Source organism: Halichoerus grypus, chromosome 9 (assembly GCF_964656455.1).
Source record: "Halichoerus grypus chromosome 9, mHalGry1.hap1.1, whole genome shotgun sequence".
NCBI classification, from domain to species: Eukaryota; Metazoa; Chordata; class Mammalia; order Carnivora; family Phocidae; genus Halichoerus; species Halichoerus grypus.
The window spans coordinates 53056744-53078438 of record NC_135720.1 but is presented as its reverse complement, the minus strand read 5'-3'; the positions used below and the strand labels follow the sequence as shown (position 1 = coordinate 53078438).

General features: G+C 41.3%; 1 protein-coding gene and 1 non-coding gene across 4 annotated transcripts in view; both read right to left on the bottom strand.

Moving 5' to 3' along the window:
- PDSS2 (decaprenyl diphosphate synthase subunit 2) overlaps positions 1-21695 on the bottom strand; it is a 267579-nt gene that overhangs the window by 19438 nt on the left and 226446 nt on the right. Inside the window, exon 8 of one of the 3 annotated variants that reach the window (XM_036078922.2) lies at positions 6740-11842. The exons of the other annotated variants lie outside the window; for them this stretch is intronic. Coding sequence (XP_035934815.1) covers positions 11684-11842 — 159 coding nt within the window. The 3' untranslated portion in view covers positions 6740-11683. Of the gene's footprint in view, positions 1-6739; positions 11843-21695 lie in introns of those variants that run through there. 3 annotated transcript variants of the gene reach the window in all.
- LOC118527212 (U6 spliceosomal RNA) lies at positions 15280-15386 on the bottom strand. Its single transcript, XR_004913010.1, has one exon. It is a non-coding gene; the product is annotated as a U6 spliceosomal RNA (small nuclear RNA).

Below are 21695 nucleotides of genomic sequence, written 5' to 3'. Positions count from 1 at the left end.
CATACCACATGATGTCTTTCATTGTCTTTATCATGAGAGTGTATAGGTAAAGCAGAGAAAATAAAATCATCTGAAAGAAAGAACGTAACACTTGGAAAGCCAAGAGTAAAGAAAATCACCTTGATTTTGGGGGCTATAGATTTTATTTCAAATACTCCCAAATGGTAAAATATGAAGCAAATAGTTGTTAGGTAGTTTGTTTTGTTTTTTTTTTTTAAAGATTTTATTTATTCATTTGAGACACAGAGATACAGAGCATGAGCAGTGGGAGAGGCAGAGGGAGAGGGAGCAGCAGACTCCCGGCTGAGCCAGGAGCCCAATGTGGGGCTCGATCCCAGGACCCTGGGATCATGACCTGAGCTGAAGGCAGATGCTTAACCATCTGAGCCACCTAGGCGCCCAGTTGTTAGGAAGTTGAACGGAGATGGCAAATGGACTTCAACTTGTGTGCTGGTTCTGATATTTTAAGTGTGGCTGCCTGCTGTGCTGTGTTAAGGATCCTGAGGTTCTGTAGGAAAAGGGCTGTGAATAATGAGTACCTATCAGGGTGAGAGGGAGACTAGAGGGTAAAAGACTCACTAAGTGGAATGTGGGGTGTGGAAGGGAAGGAGGGTGAGCCCAAAACACCCAATACAAACTCTACATTTATTTTAAGTCTTACATTTTATTTTATTTATGTGTTTAAAGTAAGCTCTATGCCCAACTTGGGGCTTGAACTCATGACCCTGAGATCAAGAGTTGTATGTTCTACCAACTGAGCTGGCCAGGCGCCCCTTAAGTCTTACATTTTATATTAAAATAAATGCAAAGCTTACATTTAATTCCATAATATATATATATATATATATTTGATATGCCATAAAACTTTACAAAATCATTTGTAGTTAAATTACCTAACTTTAACTTTGTGGGGAAAAAATATGTTCTTAGATAATGTGCATGTTCATTCTGTGGCTTCCCACAGCACCTGCAGGCTGCCGAGTATCCTTGAGAGTCTCTGCACCCCATTTAGTGAAGCCCACACCTAGAAGATTGAGAGAAATAGATATGTTCAAATTTGTGCATGATAATGTAAGATTCAGAGAAGGTAAGTAACCTGCTTGTCAATGGCAGAGCTGGGATCTGAAGACTCTAAAGGCCAATTTCTTAACAAAGATTCTATTTATCTTCCTCCAAAGATAAGTACTAGGATTCCCTGGGATTCAGCATTTGGTACTAAATTACTGATTTGGAAAAAAAACAAAAAAAAAGACTTTGGAGGCCACAGAAGAGCATATAGTAACTAGTAAGTGGGCAATTTCACTATTGCTTTAAAAAGGAGGGGTACCTGGGTGGCTCAGTCAGTTAAGTGTCTGCCTTTGGCTCAGGTCATGATCCCAGGGTCCTGGGATCGAGCCCCGCATCGGGCTCCCTGCTCAGTGGGAAGCCTGCTTCTCCCTCTCCCACTCCCCCTGCTTGTGCTTTTTCTCTCGCTGTGTCTCTGTCAAATAAATAAATAAAATATCTTAAAAAAATAAATAAAAAAGAAAAGCATGGTTTCTGTTTGGGGTAATGGAAAAGTTGTGGAACTAGATAGTGGTGATGGTTGCACAACAGTGTGAATATAATTAAAGTCACTTAATTGTACACTTAAAATGACTAGAATGGTACGTGTTATGCCATATATATACACACACACATATATATAAAACCACAATTAAAAACAAGGAAAAGACTCATGTATTAGAAGATTAATATTGCTATGATGGCAATTATCCAAAATTGTATCTATATATTCAATACAATACCTATCAAAATCCCAGCAGGCTCTTTTGTAGAAATTGACAAGCTGCTCCTAAAATTTTTTATGGAAATGCCAGAGTGGCCAAAACAACTTTGAAAAAGAATTACAAGTGTAAATGGGGAAATCTGAATAAGATTGATGGACTGTAACAATGTCATTATCTTAGCTCTGGTACCGTATTACAGTTTTATAAGATGTTACCATTGGGGGAAACTATAAAGGGTACATGGACTCTGTGTTATTTCTTATAATTACTTCTGAATCTACAATTATTTTAATTTAAAAAGTTTAATGAGGGGCACCTGCGTGGCTCAATCTGTTAGGCAGCGACTCTTGATTTTGGCTCAGGTCATGATCTCAGGGTCATGAGATCAATCCCATGTCGGGCTCTGTGCGCAGCAAGGAATCTGCTTCAGATTCTCTCTCTCCCTCTGCCCCTTCCCCCGCTTGCATGCTGTCTCTCTAAATAAAATCTTTTAAAAAAAAGTTTAATGAAAAAAAAGTTGGAGGACTTACACATCCCAATTTATTTTATTTATTTAAAGATTTTATTTATTTGACAGAGAGACACAGCCAGAGAGGGAACACAAGCAGGGCGAGTGGGAGAGGGAGAAGCAGGCTTCCCATGGAGTGGGGAGCCAGCCCGACGTGGGGCTCAATCCCAGGACCCTGGGATCATGACCTGAGCCAAAGGCAGACGTTTAACGACTGAGCCACCCAGGCGCCCCTAATTTTATTTTATTTTTAAAAAGATTTATTTATTTATTTATTTGACAGAAAGAGAGCACAAGCAGGGGGAGTGGCAGAGGGAGAGGGAGAAGCAGGCTCCCCACTGAGCAGGGAGCCTGATGCAGGGCTCAATCCCAGGACACAGAGATCATAACCTGAGCCGAAGGCAGACACTTAACTGACTGAGCCACCCAGGCGCCCCAACACTTCCCAATTTTAAAACAATATAAAGCTATAGTAATCAAGACAGTGTGATACTGCCTTAAGGAAAGACACAGAGATCAATGGAACAGAATTGAGAGTTCAGAAACAAACCCTTATATTTATGGTCAATTGATTTTCTACAAAGTTGCTAAGGCAATTCAAAGGGGAAAAGAATAGTCTTTTCAACAAAAGGTTTCTCTAGAACAAATGGATAGCCACATACAAAAAAATTTAATTTAATTCAGTGGTTTTTAATGGGGGTAATTTGGGCTTCCCAAAGGGAGAGTACATTTGGCAATGCCTGAAGACAATTTTGGTCGTCACAACGGGGGGGCGGGGGGGTTTTGACATTTACTGGGTAGAAGCCAGAGATGCAGCTAAATATCCAACAAGGCACAGGGCAGGCCCCCACAACAAATGACCCAGCCCATTGTGTCAACAGTGCTGAGGATGAGAAACCCTGATTTACCTCACACCATACACAAAAATTAACTGAAAATTAATCATAGACCTAAGCTTAAGAGCTAAAACTATAAAACTTTTAGAAAAGAACACTGGAAACAATCTTTGTGATTTTGGATTAGGCAACGATTCCTTAAATATGACACCAAAAGCATGATCTATAAAAAAAAAAGTTGATAAATTGGACTTATCAAAATTAAAGACTTTTGTGCTTCAAAAGACAACATTATGGGGGCGCCTGGGTGGCTCAATCAGTTATGCATCTGCCTTTGGCTCAGGTCATGATCCCGGGGTCCTGGGACCGAGCCCTGCATTGGGTTCTCTGCTCAGTAGAGAGTCTGCTTCTCCTTCTCCCCATCCCCCCATTCATGCTTGCTCCTGAAATAAGTAAAATTAAAAAACAAAAAACAAAAAACCACCATTATGAACATGAAATCAAGTCACAGACTGGGAGTAAATATTTGCACAGGATATATTTGATAAAGAACTTGTATCCAGAATATATCAAGAGTGTTTATAACTTGGGTCACCTGGGTGGCTCAGTCGTTTGAGTGTCTGACTCTTCATTTTGGCTCAGGTCATGATCTTGGGGTTGTGGGATTGAGCCCCACATTGGGCTCTGTGCTCAGTGGGGAGTCTGCTTGAAGATCCTCTCCCTCTACCCCTTCCTGTTTGCACATGCTTGATCATTCTCTCTAAAATAAATAAATACTAAAAGAAAATGCTTATAATTCAAAAGCAAGACAATAACCCAATTAAGAAATGGGCAAAATGTCTGAACAGACATTTCACCAAAGAAGAAATCTAAACAGCTAATATGCTCATGAGAGGATGCTTAACATCAATAATCATTAGGGAAATGCAAATAAAAATCACAATGAGATACTATCTCATTTCTACTAGAATAGCTAGAATAAAAATGAGACTACCAAGGGTTGGTAAAGATGTGAAGAAACTGGAATCTACATGTGTTGCTGGTAGAAATGTAAATGATACTACTTGGGAAATAGCTTGGCAATTTCTAAAATGTTAAACATAAATTTACCATAAATTTTACTCTTGGGAATCTAAGAGAAATGAAAACATGTCCACACAAAGACTTGTTCCTGAATATTCATAGCAGCGTTATTCATAATAGGTAAAATGTAGAAACAACCCAAATGCCATTCAACTGGTAAACAAACAAATGTGGCATAACCCGACAATGGAACACTATCTAGCAATAAAAAGGAATAATGATTAATGCTACAACATGAATAAACCTCAAAAACATTATGCTAAATGATGGAAACCAGATGTAAAAAAGTATAATTCCATTTACATAAAATGTCCAGAGAAGGCAAATCTATAACAGAGAATAGATTAGTGGCTGCCCAAGGGTTGGATTTCAAATAGGCACAAGGGATCTTTAACACTGAAATGTGGTGATGCGTTCACAACTTTGTATATTTACTAAAAATCATTTAATTGTATAATCAATCTAGGTGGATTTTATGGTATGTAAATTATACTTCAATTAAGCTGCTTTTTAAAAAGAATGCAATTAAAGCAGTTCTGATCTTCAAAAAAAGGAAGGAAAGGATAAAAGGAAAGAGAAGGATAAACAGGCAACAATTAGAAAGTTCACAATAAATTGATCATATTCTATGTACACAAGTTTAGGTTACTATGCAATTCATGATAAAATTATGGTGGGGAAATCATCAAAATGCCTAGAAAGTGAGAAATAATGCAAATAGTAAAGTTACAACAATTAATTTAAGGAAGGAAAGGTTGCAAGTATAGCTTAATTCTTTGAGAATGATGTTTTTAGGCTTAAAAAAAAAAAAGACCCAAATGAAACAAGACAATAACAAAACACAATAAGCTCATGCTGTTACAGCATGAATGATCCGAGTCAGATAAAGATTATTTTGTTTCCCTTTGAACAAACCCAAAAGTTTCCTTCTCCCAAGTCTTCTGTAGGGGAAGGAAATTTTTTTCCTTATTCCCTTCCAGGTTCTTTGGCTGGCCTAATCATTAAATTGGCATAAGACAGTTTAATAGGAGAAAAGCAAATTTAATTTCGTATGTACAGGAGCCCATAAAAATATGAAACTCAAATAATGACCAAAGCAAGCAGCTTTTATACCTTTTAGACAAAGAAACAATAAATTTGTGAAGAATTGACAAGACAAAGAAGTTTGGGCTTGGGGGTAGTTAGTGAAGAAGTAACAAAATTTGTTTATATAGCCTTCTCAGCCCTAAATTCCTCTCTCTTATGATGAGGATGTTTCTCTTTCTCCTGGTACAGGAAGGGTACCTTTTACATGGGAGATTTATGACAGGACAAAGGTGGGTCAGAGGGTCCTTCTTGCACTGGCTGTTTCTCAAGTACCTTTTTTTTTTTTTTAAGATTTTATTTTTAAGTAATCTCTATACTCAACATGGGGCTTGAACTCACAACCCCGAGATCAAGAGTTGCATGCTCTTCTGACTGAGCCAGCCAGGTGCCCCTCAAGTACCTTTAATTCAAAATAACCAATATGCCAAAGTGGCACATTTTTGAGTGGCCTATTTTATTCCCCTTCACTTCTAAGAAGCAAAGATGGCTTCTCATCTCCTACAAGATCATTTCTCTGTGGTCTTTGCCAAGAGCAGAAGGCATGACTACTGACTGAGGCCCTTTCCTTCTCTAGATTGTGAACTTCAGTGGGAAGGAAGAAGTCATCATTTTGCAGTAATGGGAACCACCAACTGAAAAAATTAATCGTTCCAGTTGCAGAATTTTAAAGGAATTTGTTCCACAGTTTTTTGTTTTGTTTCCACACTTTGTTTTTTTGTTTTTGTTTTTGTTTTTAAGATTTTATTTATTTGACAGAGAGCGCACAAGCAGAGGGAGAGAGAGGGAGAAGCAGGGTCCCTGCTGAGCAAGGAGCCTGATGTGGGACTCAATCCCAGGACCCCGGGATCAGGGCTTGAGCCGAAGGCAGACGCCAGACACCTGAACCACCTAGGTGCCCCAGGTTAGGAGGTTTCCTTATGGAGTATTTACCATATACCTATTTATACTGGAGAAACCAACCAGGAATAGAAATTCAGCTGCCTTTAGAATTTAAGCTACTTATTAATAATGGTTACGAAAACTGCAACATCATGGAAAAATGTTTATGATATGTGAAAACAGCAGGACCCAAAGTTGAATTTATTTTTTATTTATTTTTATTATTTTATTTTTATTTTTTTTTAAAGATTTTATTTATTCACTTGACAGAGATAGATACAGCGAGAGCGGGAACATAAGTAGGGGGAGTGGGAGAGGGAGAAGCAGGCTTCCCACAGAGCGAGGAGCCCGATGCGGGGCTCGATCCCAGGACCCTGGGACCATGACCTGAGCCGAAGGCAGACGCCCCCCAAAGTTGAATTTATACTATAATTAGAACCATGCAAAAAAAGGATATGTATGATAGAAAAGGCTGAAAGAAATAGAAATGAAATGGTGAGATGATTATGTTAGCAAGATGAGATTGTGAATGATTAATTTTTTTCTATTTTCCAAAAAATTTTTTATTTTTTAAAAGATTTTATTCATTAATTTGACAGAGAGAGACACAGCGAGAGAGGGAACACAAGCAGGGGCAGTGGGGAAAGGGAGAATCAGGCTTCCCGCCGAGCAGGGAGCCCAGTGTGGGACTCGACCCCAGGACCCTGGGATCATGACCTCAGCTGAAGGCAGATGCCTAACGACTGAGCCACCCAGGCGCACCACTTAAAAAAAAATTTTTTTTTAATATGTTTAAAAAGTGAAATTTAAGCTACCCCAACAGTCAAGGCAGGGGTGAGCCCACTTGTTTGCTCATAGGATGCACAGTGATGGGTACACTGTCAGTCCTGGAAATGAGCAGATCAAGTTGAGAGAAAGCTGATGTAGCTTTTCTAGGAAGATGGTCAGCATCTCTAAAAAGAATGAAAAAGAATAAAAGCCTGAGAAACTTTCTCTTTCTACAGAAAAGAAAGAACTATGAACATTCCTCCAGCAGGGGAGGTGGAAAACTTAGCACGTCAGAGCCCCAAGGGCAGGTGAGGTGAACTAGAAAAAGAGGTGGATCCCATCAGTTCTGGCCCCTCTGGACTCTCCCCAGGTGACACTAGAAGCATGTTATCTCCTTAATGGAAAGGCAGGACCCATTCCGAAAGAATAAAACAGTTAATTTGAGATCAGGACTGAAGGTAGGGAAGAGAAAGAGGCAAACGATTCTTTTGTTAGATTACTTTATGCTTTTAAAATAAAGTGCCAATAGCTTTATTATTACTAAAACACGATTAATAATAATGGAGACTATTAATAATAATGGAATGACAATTATGTCCTCACAGTTAAATGAATTAAAGAACCAGTCCAATTCATTTCTGCCCTTTTGTGCTTTAACAAAGGTGTGGCATGTCTTCTCTACCGTGAGAGGCAGTCATTACAGATTATAAAGATAAATTCTGGAGTTTCTATTGGTCGGAAAGGTGATCTTAACAACAGGATTTCAAAGTGGGAAGATAAATGAAGTGGCAGGAAAGGATCTTCCTGAAATTAAGAACTCTAGGAAGGAGCTTGACAACAAGCAAGGTTCTCTTTATCAGTGATGAACTTGCTGATTAGCTAGTCTTAAAAAAAAAAAAGAAGTATCCTTTAGCTGTAATTCTGTTGATTACACATAATTCCTCCAAACCTGCTTGCCCAAAGAGGGCCATGTTACAGCACCTTCTCAGGCTTTGAAAAAAGATCATCATGGATTATTCCAACTACTTTCCGGTCATTGGAGTTCAATGCGTTGTAGATACTGGGCCTAAAAAAAGGTCTCTATCTTTTTGGAGCAATTTGTACTAATGTATATGTCTTTTATCCCAACTTGGTGTCACCCATGTCCTGGGCCATAGCAATAATACTGTCATGGGTAAGACAGAGTCTCAAACATTAGAGAATGAGACCTGGACCAGGCAAACAATGACACTGGTAATTTATTTTTTGGTGTGCCTACATAACCACATTATGTGAGCAAGAAAACATGAAGAGGATTTAGTGTTACCAAGTAAAACTTACAACAAAGTTTAATGATAGTCATAAACTGGATCTTCTTTCAAAGGAATTGTGAATGGCAATCAGCTCACTATCTAATCCGTATCTCATTGATACTGTCTTTTTATGCCAGGAAACAGGTGTTCTAAGTTGGGGAACTTAAAAGGAGAAAACTTACTGGGGCAGAAAACTGCTTTTTAGTTTCTGGGGAAATAGAATGTAAATGTTTTGAAAAGAATGTCTCCAAGGGTGCGACTAAAGAGATGTGTCAGGTATGAAGGAGGACAGTCAGAGAAGGGGGGGAAGGACCTGCACAGAGGTGGGTCAAGGGTGCCAAGGGAGAGGGGCGGCTGTGTTAGCGACCTGGAATGCTGTGGGGAAGTCTGCGTGCAGGGACAGAGCTTGCCAGCTTCACAGAAAGGCCACCATCTGTCAGAAGGCCATCTCAGTGGTGTGCGGCGAGAGACCGGATAGATTTGTTCTGCAAGTATTCTTGGAGTGTCTAAAGCACTGGCGCTGGTCTAGGTGGTGGGGACTGGGAGTGGGTGACCAGTTGCAAGGGTTAAAGAGTCAGTATACTGTAAGAAGATGTGCTGGTGAAGCTGAGAAGAAAAAAAGTGGAGGTAGAAGAATATACAGCGTGAAGGGATGAAGTTCATTTTGGGGATCGGGAGGATTGAACACATATAGTCAGCAGAGGAGACACTGAAGACTCAGGAATGGGGGCAGGATGGAGATAGGGAGGCTATGGGCTCGAGATCTTTGAGATCTTTGAAAGGAGGAAAGAGAAGCAGAGGAGAGAACAAGGCGCTACGGAAAGACTCTGGTGGGGAGGTGAGGAAGGAGGGCAGGCCAGGCGGTCAGGGCGGTTCCCTAGGCCTGCTTCTGCATCGGTAAAGGGAAGGATGCTTATCCCCAGAGCGTGGCTGTGGGGCTGGAACAAGAGAGCATGCACTCAGTGTGTACTCAGGGCCCTCACTATCAGAGCCTTCACACACTTGACCAAGACAAGACCGACAGGGAGGAGAGTGTGGCTGGTTTTGGGAGCCTGAAGTGAGTGAGGTTTGGAGGGGCCAAGTTGCAAGTTGGGGGGACCAGGTGGAGGGGAGCAGCATGATAGCTAAAGAAGGAATTCTAGCAAGAAACTGGGGATGGGGGGCAATGGAGAGGGGGTGGAGGGGACATTCTGAGGCCAGAGTCTTACCTAGTCAACAGAGATGTCCCTGGCCACACCCAGGTGGTAGGCCAAGAGGTGTGATTAGGCATGTCTTGGTGCCCCAAATTATCTGAAATTATAAGGACATAAGAGTTAACAAACAAATATCCCTAAAGAAGGGGCGTGAAGAAAGACTCTCACCATTTAAAGCTGGAGAGTGAATTGGCCAACAGTGTTAGGTTTAACAAAAGCCTGCCGGGAGGCTGGGAAGACAGAGGTAGAGCTCATTCAACACTGAGGGCAGGACACCTGAGCCAGGGGAGGAAAGGTCCCAGAGAAAGCAGAAAGGCAGGTGCTGAAACAGAAGAGTCCAGGATTACATGCCATACAAAAGAGAGCTAGGAATCTTGTAGGCCCTAAGCTATGAGGCAGCGTAGGAGGAAATTTGCCATGAAGTTTTCTGCACTCCTTCGTAGCCTCTCTCTGGGTCTCACCTTTCCTCCTCCCTGAACCTCACAGGGCATCTTTGTTATCCAGGGTCAGAAGTGACAGTCTTTTAGAAAATAAAACAAAGCTGGAAGGGACTTCATACATTCTCTCATTTATTTAACAGATGAGGAAGTCGAGGCTCAGAGGGAAGTGACTTGCTCAAGGTCACAGAGCAAACCAGCTGCTAAAGCAGAATTTGAAGAGCCCGGGGATCCTGCCTGGTAGCACTTGACCATCTGCTTCAGAAAACCTACAGCTCGGGTAAGTTCCTGCACATTTAGAGAACAAAAAGCACAACTCCTCCTTTGTGGAAGTTAATGATTAAAACCTAGTCCGATCTAAAGCATCTAACCAGAGTTACTAATTAAGCCAATTTCTTTGAGAAAAGACCATTTCAAACAGAAAAGTGTTCTCTTAAGCTAAATCTACAGGCCTTCAAATTAGAGTAGCATAAACTGTACAATTATAATATTTTAAGTATATTAAAAAATATTTCATAATACAATACCTTAACCTCTGCAGCTCACATTTGCTCTTTATCGCATGCCACATGCTGGGTCCCGATAAAATGGTTTCGTAACTTTTGGGGGAAGGAATTTAACTAAAATAACTTCACTTAGTGTTTGAGTGAACGAGGTAATAAAATCTGTTTGCTGTGTTCACTGTCTCCAGATAGGGCTGTAATTACACCACAGAAGGAAGAAAGGTAGCTGAGTCTCAATCTAGATCATTTATGTAAACTCAGCCTTCTTGTCAACGGTGTTCTCATATTGCATGCATGCAAACCACAAAAATCATCTTGTATGAGCCACACAGAGACAGTGCCTGATTGCAGGCCTGGGAGACTGCTTGTATTCTTTCTGTAATCGGATGTCTGTGGTTCAAGACCAAATTTGACATTCTGAATTAAAAAAAAAAAAATCACCAGTTTATTCCCCAGAACAACAGTTATGTATGTGACACTCGTAAAAGTTAAAGGTATTCTCTACACCAAAATATGACAAATGAATACATTCTCCTTGAAAAAAAGCATGCTGTTTGGCTTTAAAAAAAAGAGTTTGGTTCTTTGAAATGTGTTTGAAAAAATATTTGGTCTTCTAGAAAGAAAAACAAGCCATTCCTACCACAACCAAGTTAACATTTGATAACATTTTAATCTCCTACTTCAAATGTTTAGCGTTATTTTTTCAGCAATTTTTCCTAAAAAAAAAAAAAACTTACAAAAACGATGAAGCACGAAGTATATTCATACTGTACCTATAGATACAGAGACATAATTGCAAGGAGACAAAGCACTTTTTTTTTTTCTTCATCATCAAAACTACCATCCGTTATGACAACCGGTCACTAGTTTTTGATTTGACAGTCCTCGCTGGCTGGCACTGATCGCGTTTCTCTTGACACCTGCCGCTTCCAGCTTGCTCTGCCCTCTCTAGAAGGAAAACCACAGGCCACCGCCCTGGCGCCATCCCTGGCTCAGTCCAATCAATAAGGACTTATTTCCTGTCCATTTGCTGAGGTCACAGCAGCGAATCTCATTAATTATTTCTGCTACTGGACTCAAGTGTGCTGCTGGCATGACAAGTGAAAACTGCTTGACCTTTTTTTCTTCTAATTTTGTTTGTAGCGGTTCCAAAAAGAAGGCAGGATTCATTTAGCAACGTGATAAAAGGAAGGAAAGAATGGATTATGTTTTTAAAGTCATTAACACATTGAGATAGTCCATCATGAAAGCCCTCCCGATCACCTCATTCCCCAGTTTTTGTTTTTTTTTTTTTCAGCTAACCAACAATAGTGTCTTTTTAATTTGGTGTCACGAAAATCTGGTCACAGCAAACACAATGTTTTCTAAAGCAGATCTGGCCTCCGAGGGAGGAAAGCTCTCCAGGGCCTCCAGCGCCTTGTTTCCATGGTAACGACACAGGTCAATAGCTGAAGTCACACCTTTGCCAGCTTTGATTGTTTCTCGCAACTGTTGAGAAACAAATGCACAATAAAAGTCAGTTTTTCAGGTACCACAATTAAACTGGGGAGGGGAAGTGGAAAACAAAGCAGGGGAGACACAGTATGGATTCGTTGTTTCTGCCGTGTTCTTTTGAGGTAAAGAGGACACCGGTCCCCAATGATTTTGAGGCACTACCTTTCCCGAGGGCTGCTAGGAGTCTGTGCTCCCGAGCAGCACAATAGGCTCCAATCAGCCTAATTACACCTCCTCCCCACTCCCACCCCGTGCTAGCCTGAAATGTGCCCTGCTGGGGGATGGCGCTAATGAAGGCAGAGGGCATTTACATCTCTGGCATTTTGAATTCAGCAGCCTGATATTCTTGCGTGAGGAAGGCTTCATTAACATCCTACTTAGTAACTTTTTTTTTTTTAATGCTGTATGCTGACACAATAGTCCATATGAAAATTCAACAAAGACACCTTGTTGAGATCTCCGAATGCTACTTTTTTTTTTTTTTTTAAGATTTTACTTACTCATTTGAGACAGAGAGAGAAAGAGAGCATGAGCAGGAGGAGAGGCAGAGGGAGAGGGGAAGCAGGCTCCCTGCTGAGCCAGGAGCCCGATGTGGGGCTCGATCCCAGGACCCCGGGATCACAACCCAAACCGCAGAGACACCTAACCATCTGAGCCACCCAGGCGCCCCAGAACGCTACATTTTAAAACTAAGAGCTTTCATTTGACTGGGAAGAATGAACCAAAACACACCTTGGTAAAGAATAAAGTAGGGGCGCCTGGGTGGCTCAGTCGTTAAGCGTCTGCCTCCGGCTCAGGTCATGATCCCAGGGTCCTGGGATCGAGCCCCGCATCAGGATCCCTGCTCCGCGGGGAGCCTGCTTCTCCCTCTCCCACTCCCCCTGCTTGTGTTCCCTCTCTCTCTGTGTCTCTCTCGGTCAAATAAATAAATACTTAAAAAAAAAAAAAGTAAACTCTTGCCAACAGCTGGAGTTTATTTCTAATCCTTCTTTTTGATGACAGGGAAGGACCAGTAATAGGGTCACACTTCAGAGCTGGAAGAGATTGATAATGATTTGGTCAGTCCACTTCTCCTTCCCCCAACTCCATCTTCTCTTGCTCAGTGAATACCTCTGCCTAACTCCCTAAATCAGAAACCTGGGGGTCCTCCTTCATACTTCATTTCCAGTCAGGCGCCATGGCCGCACCAGTGCTGCTCATCCCTGACTGAACTTTCTGGCCCCCAGAGACTGGGTGGGGCCAAGGGGCAAGTTCTAGTCCATGAGTTGTGAATGATGCAAGTCACTTCCGGGCAGCAGCATTTAAACCATCCACATGAGTCCCTCCAAAGCTTTCCCCCTGGCGTATGGCCCAGCCACATCAGAAAAGCCCCTCATGCTGGATTCCTGAGTGACCACACTGAGCGCCACAGTGCCTCTCTGACCTGCATGGGACATGGAGCCTGGGCAAGGAACACAGCTTTGTTGTCTGAGGCCACAGAGATTGTGAGGTTGTCTGTATCCATCTTGACTGACAGAGTCAGTAAGTCCTAGCCATTCTATCTCTTTTAGAGCTCTCAAATTTATTCTCCGCTCTTTTTTTTTTTTTTTTTTTTTTAAAGATTTTATTTATTTATTTGAGAGAGAGAGAATGAGAGAGAGCGAGTACATGAGAGGGGGGAGGGTCAGAGGGAGAAGCAGACCCCCTGCTGAGCAGGGAGCCCGATGCGGGACTCGATCCAGGGACTCCAGGATCATGACCTGAGCCGAAGGCAGTCGCTTAACCAACTGAGCCACCCAGGCGCCCTATTCTCCGCTCTTCATTCTCACTGCCACTACCTAAGTTCAGGCTATCATCATCCCTTGCCTGGGTTGTTTTATGCAACCACCTCCTAAAGAGTCTTCCCACCACCACTTCTTTGCCCTGGACTCCATCTGTCATGCTGCCAAGGAGATCTTTATAAAATGCAAATGTGATCTTGTTTAAAACCCTTCACTATTTTCCAATAGCCTTCAGAAAAAAAGAGTCCAAGCTCTCTCATGAGGCATGGAAGTCCTTTCCTGATCTAGCTCTTGCCCAGCCTGTTTTTCCCCGTTCCCCCATCATCATTATTTAGGGAAATTGCTTGCAGCAATCATCTCCCCTGAGACTGTTCCCGTATCTTCCCACTTCCTTCAAACTTCCCAAATTCCACTTGAGTGGAATACGCTCAGCTAGGACGAGAGCCCTAAGGAACTGGGTGCCCCTCTTCCTTGGGGCTCCCCAAGTACCCTGTGCACATCTGGAGTACAGCATTATTATACAGTGTTGTACTTCAATTTTCCATTCCCGTATCTATCTCTTCATTAGACTTTAAGGTACCGCATACTGCATGTAACATAAAGGAATAAAAGAAACAACCCACTTTATTCCTCTAATTATACAGAGAAGAAAACAGAGGCCCAGAGAAGCTCAGCGGCTCACCCAAGATCACAGGTGAATAGTGGCAGAGTTGTGGTCAGAAGCCAGGGTTTGCAATGCCCAGTCTGGCAGTACTGAATACTATACTTTGCCAGAAATCTTACTGCCCCACTGGTATTTCCACACACTGCATGTGAACTTCAGGACTATTTCAGCCTAGGATTTCCTGGTCTCTTGCCAGTTACTGAATGCATGAAGGCACTAAAATGGGGGAGGGAGGAAGAGATCACATGCTATTTTCATTATCTTTAATTACCCCAAACCTAAATTAGACAGGCCAACATTCTGTATTCTAGACTTTTAGGTTGGTACCTGCAGGCGTGTGCATAATAGGTGCAAGACTGGATTTCAATTTGCAAATATTAACTGAACACTTATTATGTGAAAGGAGTACAATGATCCTTCTCTGCTTCATGGATCAGGAACTAATTAAGGGTATACTGTAAAAAGCAGCAAAACCAAACTACAAATATAGGACTATAAATGATCAAAGAAATGAGAGATCAACTGTAATTAGAAGAGATTCAAGAAGACCTTACAGAGTAGGTGAGATCTGAGGCATGTTTTGAGAATGTTGATAAGCAGTTATGGGGTTGAGGGGAGCAAGGGAGTTATATCAAAAGAGAACAGCTTGAGCAAAGGCACAGAGGAGACCAGAGTACAGTGTCCAAGGAATAAAGAGAGATCGGTGTGGTAACACCGGAGTAACACTTCAACCAACTAAACCTAAACTATTGGCTCAAAAGAAATCCTTTAGATGTAATTAATAGGCCATAAATGAGACTCATTTTTACTATAAATCAGAACAGGCAGTGGGTCTATCCCGACAAAACAATCTCATCCTTTGTAAATAAATGTGACAAAAGACACATTAAGCTGGAATTCCTATACTTGGCTGACCATAAGATTCACCTGGGAACTTTATGTATTTATTTATTTTTAAAGATTTTATTTATTTTTTTTATTATGTTATGTAAATCACCATACATTACAAAAATATGGAACGCGTCACGAATTTGCCTGTCATCCTTGCGCAGGGGCCATGCTAATCTTCTCTGTATCATTCCAATTTTAGTATATGTGCTGCCGAAGTGAGCACTAAAGATTTTATTTTTAAGTAATCTCTACACCCAACGTGGGGCTTGAACTTATAACCACTAGATCAAGAGTCTCACACTCCACCACCTGAGCCAGCCAGGTGCCCTAGGATTCACTTGGGGAACTTTAAAATGCAGATGTCTAGGCCCCAATCCTAGAGATGGATTCAATAAGGCGTAAAACTGCTTCTTTGGTCATTCCGATGATTAGCCAGATTTGGGAGTACCTTGCCTGCTGGGGTACGTATTTTGAGTTACTATATTTTAAAATAGTTGGGTTGGGGTGCCTGGGTGGCTCAGTCGGTTAAACGTCTGCCTTTGGCTCAGGTCATGATCCCAGGGTCCTGGGTTCGAGTTCCACATCAGGCTCCCTGCTCAGTGGGGAGTCTGCTTCTCCCTCTACCCTTCCCCCCTGCTCAAGATCTCTCTCTCTCTCAAATAAATATATAAAATCTTAAAAAAAAAAGAAAAAAAAAATAGTTGGGTTGGGTTTATACTGTTTTGACCACACTTCCAACTAGTAGTCTTGGCAATGATCAAATTCAGTTTAGCCACCATGTACTGGGCACCTATACGGCCTAGGTGTGTAGTAGCGGTGGGAGATACGGAGACAAACACAGTTGCTGCCTCCCAGGACCCCCTGTTAGGGGGTTGCCCCAGGGCTATAGAGCTGGAGGGGGTTGAAAGGAATACTGAGGGACTGGACCTACAACTTTGGTTCTAATAGATGCAAGAGATAAGATCACAATTAGAAAAATTCTTTCCAGTTTTGCCTTCACCTACATTTTGACTGGGCAAAGCCCAAACTAGTGCACAGACAAAACTTCCCATATTAGGATATGGCTAGAAGTGCTAGTATGCCTTCTGGGCTTTATGGCTTGAAAAACATTTTAGCTATAGGATAAGTGACACAAAAACATACAAAAAGGTGAATTACCAGTCTGTGTTTTACTTCTCTGAAATAGCACTTTAGGGCACTAATATAATTAAATCTCTAATTAAGTCAACTGAATAATTGTGTAAGTGCAGCATCACCTGCAATAAATTAAGTCCAAATCCCTTGCTAGAGGATCCAATTAAAGATATTAACACAGAGAGAAAAAAGATGCAAAGTACTTAAAGTTAAGTGCATTATTATTTAACATTTATTAAAAGGTGTTATTAAACACCTTTTCAGTGATAAATGTTGCTTTTATGAGACCCTTTTGAGAAATCATCATATGCCTGTGAAAACTATTTGGTTAAAAAATTCTCTTAAATAGTAAAGACAAGCCCCTGCCATGAGATCTAAGCAGCTTTAGCAGAAGTGGACGTGGCAGCCGCTTCTCTCCAATGAAACCAAATAAAGACTTTAAGACCTAGAAGAAACCCAAGCCCAATCATATCTTCTCACCTCATTTTGCAGGAGAAGATATTGGGATGAGACTGGCTGAGTGGTAAGGGCCAACAGCAAATCTGAGAAATGGCCTGGGTTTCATTTCTGCACATCCAGAGCTCTTCCCCTCTATAGCACTGGAACAGAATTGGCGGTAACCCCAAGTTTTCTTTTACCCAAACAGGGAGAGTGCTACAGAGAATGGGGATGCTGAAACTCATCTGGAAATTAGGGTAGACCTTGTTCTGTAGAAACTGTATAATAGAGAGTAAGGGAGTATAAGCAATACGTTAAAGTTTTTTTCTTTTTTTTTTTATGGTTGAAAACACTTGGATAAGGATGAAAGGAAACAAACGGCGGCCATGCTGTTATGGAAAGAGACCACACATCTCCTAACCGAGTGGGAGAAGTGGACCAGGCTTCCCCAACAGGGATTATGAAACTGGCAGAAATGTAAAATGCAGTAATGATAAGGGACTCTAACTTTTGAACATTTACTAAAACTCACATCCTAATAGTTGATAAATTCTTGATGTGCCTGACTGATAATCTTAGGTATCAGAAGATAGAAGTACTTTTTGCTTCAGTATGTCAACATGATTGGATGTAAAGGTGATAGGAATCTGGCGCACACACACACACACAAAGTCATGCCATCCTGGTATTAGACTCAGTGAAAGAAGGGACCAGCAGGTATGGTTTAGGACACCCAGACCATAAATTAGGAAAGCACATTTAAAAATTAGTGAAAAGATCGCCATGATTCCAAGAGATTATTAACAGAAATAGTTCAAGGGTGATGAGAGCCTCTGAAAAACTAAATTTCAACAACGGTCATAATTAATTATGAAAGAGGCCAAAATAAATGGCTACAGAATAAGTTCTCTTGGGGCTCAGATTTGAAAAGGCCCAGGTGTAAAAGGAGCAGCATTTCGTCTCCTCCACTGCTGAGCTCCAGCTGAGCACCTGCTCTGCACAAAGCTCCACTGTGGAGATCGGATGCTCTCCCTGTTCCTGAAGGAACTGACAAAGGAGAGGTAGAAAGCTGTAAAAATTGTGTGGGAATCCACCCATAAGTCTGTATTATCACCAGGACACTTGTCACACATGTTTTTAAAGTGCCATTCCTCACAGAAAAATGTTCAGAAACAACCTCCTCAGAATCTGCTAAAGACTGATGGGGGTGCACAGGGGATGGAGACGATGACAAAAATAAGAGGCATCAAAATGTAAAGGCTGCATGTCAAATAAGAACAAGTATGCTCAAATAGTTGCAAAAGATGATGTATTATTAAGAGAAGACAAAGGAAACAGAAATAAAGAATGAGTTAAAAACTGTAAAGATTAAAATAAATCCCGGGGCGCCTGGGTGGCTCAGTCGTTAAGCGTCTTCCCTCGGCTCAGGTCATGATCCCAGGGTCCTGGGATCGAGCCCCACATCGGGCTCCCTGCTCAGCGGGAAGCCTGCTTCTCCCTCTCCCACTCCCTCTGTTTGTAGTCCCTCTCTCACTGTCGAATAAATAAATAAAATCTTAAAAAAAAAAAGATTAAAATAAATCCCATGAAGAGGGGCCTTTAAGGAGGAAACATGCATTCAAAGAGCCCATTACAGGTTGTCAGGGAGGCCTTGGAGGCAGCTACCAACCTGCCTCTTAGGTCTGGCTTCTGGTATCCTTTGCGTTTTAAGACCACCACCACTCCCATTCCGAACATAATATTATCCTCACGGACAAATTACTGTGTGGCACCCCCACTGAGCCTCCTCCCCACCAGCAGCTTTCTCACTCATTTTGTCTGATGTTTCTGCTGGCACTTCCCTTCTCTGTCTTCCTCCTCACTCTGGAGACCTAGTTTCCAGTCTAGAGCACCTTCACAGAGGCATCCACTCACCTCTGTCCTCTTCATGCTTACAGTGCACATAAATGTCCTTCCCAGCTACTGAAAGACGTAAGACATCTCAGAGATAAGAGATTCAACTGACGAATGTCTTAAAACACAGGACAAAAGAAAAAGATGAGGACAGAGGTACATCCGGAACAAAGATCAGTGAATTTATGGACAATGATGGCAAAATTCCAAAAAGGGTTATCAAATAGATGGTTTGTGAGCTCTAGAAAAAAGGCAGTGGTATTGCAGCCCCAGGATGGGTGGGTCACAATGAGCAAACCATTACAAAATATTCTCATTTTTCTTTTGATATGGCCACTCATTGTTAGCTTCTGAAACAGTAAAGATAGAGTATATTTGGGTGTTAGAAACTTAGTCCTTGGGCGCCTGGGTGGCTCAGTCGGTTAGGCATCTGCCTTCAGCTCAGGCCCTGATCTCAGGGTCCTGGGATCGAGCCCCACATCGGGCTCCCTGCTCAGCGGGGAGCCTGCTTCTCCCTCTCCCATTCCTCCTGCTTGTGCTCTCTCTCTCTCTCACAAATAAATACATCATAAAATCTTTAAAAAGAAAAAAAAGAAACTTAGTCCTTTATGGTAAGACAGAGAAATGGGACTCTGGATTAGAGTATGGTAATGTGGATTCAAATATGTAAAACAACTACTCCTAGAAAATGTTTGGCAGTGGATTTAATTTGAGCAGAAAAGCGATCTCTAGGACTCAATATTTGGTTTTGTCTTTTTAATAAATGGTGCTGAAAAAAATGGAAAGCTATATGCAAAGGAATGAAACTGGACCACTTTCTTATACCACACATAAAAATAAACTCAAAATGGATTAAAGACCTAAATGTGAGACATAAAATCATAAAACTCCTAGAAGAAAACACAGGCAGTAATTTCTTTCACATTTGCCTTAGTAACATTTTTCTAGATATGTCTCCTCAGACACGGGAAACAAAAGCAAAAATAAACTACTGGGACTATGCCAAAATAAAAAGCTTTTGCACAGTGAAGAAAACCATCAACAAAACAAAAAGGCAGCCTACTGAACTGGAGAAGATATTTGCAAATAATGTATGCAATAAGGGGTCAATAACCAAAATATATAAAGAACTTATACAGATCAACACACCAAAAAACCCAAATAATCTGACTAAAACTGGGCAGAGGACCTGAATAGACAGTTTCCAAAGAAGACATCCAGATGGCCAACAGACATGAAAAGATGGTCAACATCACTCATCATTAGGGAAATGCAAATCAAAACCACAATGAGATATCATCTTACACCAGTCAGAATGGCTACTATCAAAAAAACAAGAAATAACAAGTGTTGGCGGGGATGTGGAGAAAAAGGAAGCCTCTTGCCCTGTTGGTAGAAATGTCAATTGGTGCAACCACTGTGGAAAACAGTATGGCGGTTCCTCAAAAAATTAATAATAGAAATAGCAAATGATCCAGTAATTCCACTACTGGGTATCTTTTAAAAACATAAATTTGAAAAGAAACATGCACCCCTGTGTTTATTGCAGCATTATTTATTTACAATAGCCAAGATACAAAAGCAACCCAAGTGTCCATTGATAGATGACTGGATAAAGAAGATGTGGTATGTATACACATACACATGCACACACATACATATATTCACACAGGAATATTACTCAGCCATAAAAAAGGAATGAGATCTTGCCATTTGTGACAACACAGATGGACCGACAGGGTATTACGCTAAAGTGAAATAAGTCAGACAGAGAAAGACAAATACCATATGACTGCACTTAATGTAGAATCTAAAAAATGAAACAAATAAGCAAACAAACACCAGGAATGGACCTATAAATTCAGAGAACAAACGGATGGTTGCCTTAGGGGAGGAGGATTGGGGGGATGGGAAAAATGGCTGAAGGGGAGTGGGAGATACAGGTTTCCAGTTATGGAATGTGTAATAGGTCATGGAGATAAAAGATACAACATAGGGAATATGGTCAATGGCATCATGATAATGTTGTATGATGACAGATGGTAGCTAAGGTTGTGGTAAGCATAGCATAACATACAGCCTTGTCAAATCACTATGTTGTACATCGAAAATAATGTAACATTGTGTGTCAACTATATTTCAATAAAAAAAGAAAAACAGAAAAAACCCTGATTTGGTTTCTTTCCTTTATCACAGTTCTATGGATTACCTGAATGAAGATGGAGAAGAAATACATACTAAATTTTAACTTGCAGATGTCATATAGCCAAGAGAGAAAGCTAACACATGGATAGCATCAAAATCTTAATCGTTTTGACACGTTGAAAAAAGACTAATACTCCTGAGATGAAATGTAACAGGGATAATTGTATAGTTGTGCATTTAGGTTTCAAAAATTCATTGTAAAAGTGTGAGCCTCAGTTTGGCAGTGACTCATAAATAAGTGCTGAGAATCTTTGATAACCACATTCTTTACATAAGCCAAGACTGATATAGATAAAAAAAAAAAAGCCCAAACACAAACTTTGGTAGCATCAATAGATGTACATGTCCCAAACAAAGGCAGGAATGGTCAGGCTGTACTGTTTGATGGTATTCATGGTTAGAAAACTATGTTCCGGGGTGCCTGGGTGGCTCAGTCGTTAAGCGTCTGCCTTCGGCTCAGGTCATGATCCCAGAGTGCTGGGATCGAGCCCCGCATCGGGCTCCCTGCTCCGCGGGAAGCCTGCTTCTCCCTCTCCCACTCCCCCTGCTTGTGTTCCCTCTCTCGCTGTGTCTCTCTCTGTCAAATAAATAAATAAAATCTTTAAAAAAAAAAAGAAAACTATGTTCCGGGGCGCCTGGGTGTCTCAGACGGTTAAGCGTCTGCTTTTGGCTCAGGTCATGATTCCAGGGTACTGGGATCGAGCCCCGCATCAGGCTCCCTCCTCGGGGGGAGTCTGCTTCTCCCTCTTCCTCTGTCTGCTGCTCCCCCCTGCTTGTACTCTCTCTCTTTCTCTCTCTGTGTCAAATAAATAAATGAAATCTTAAAAAAAAAAAAGAAAGAAAGAAAACTATGTTCCGTCCT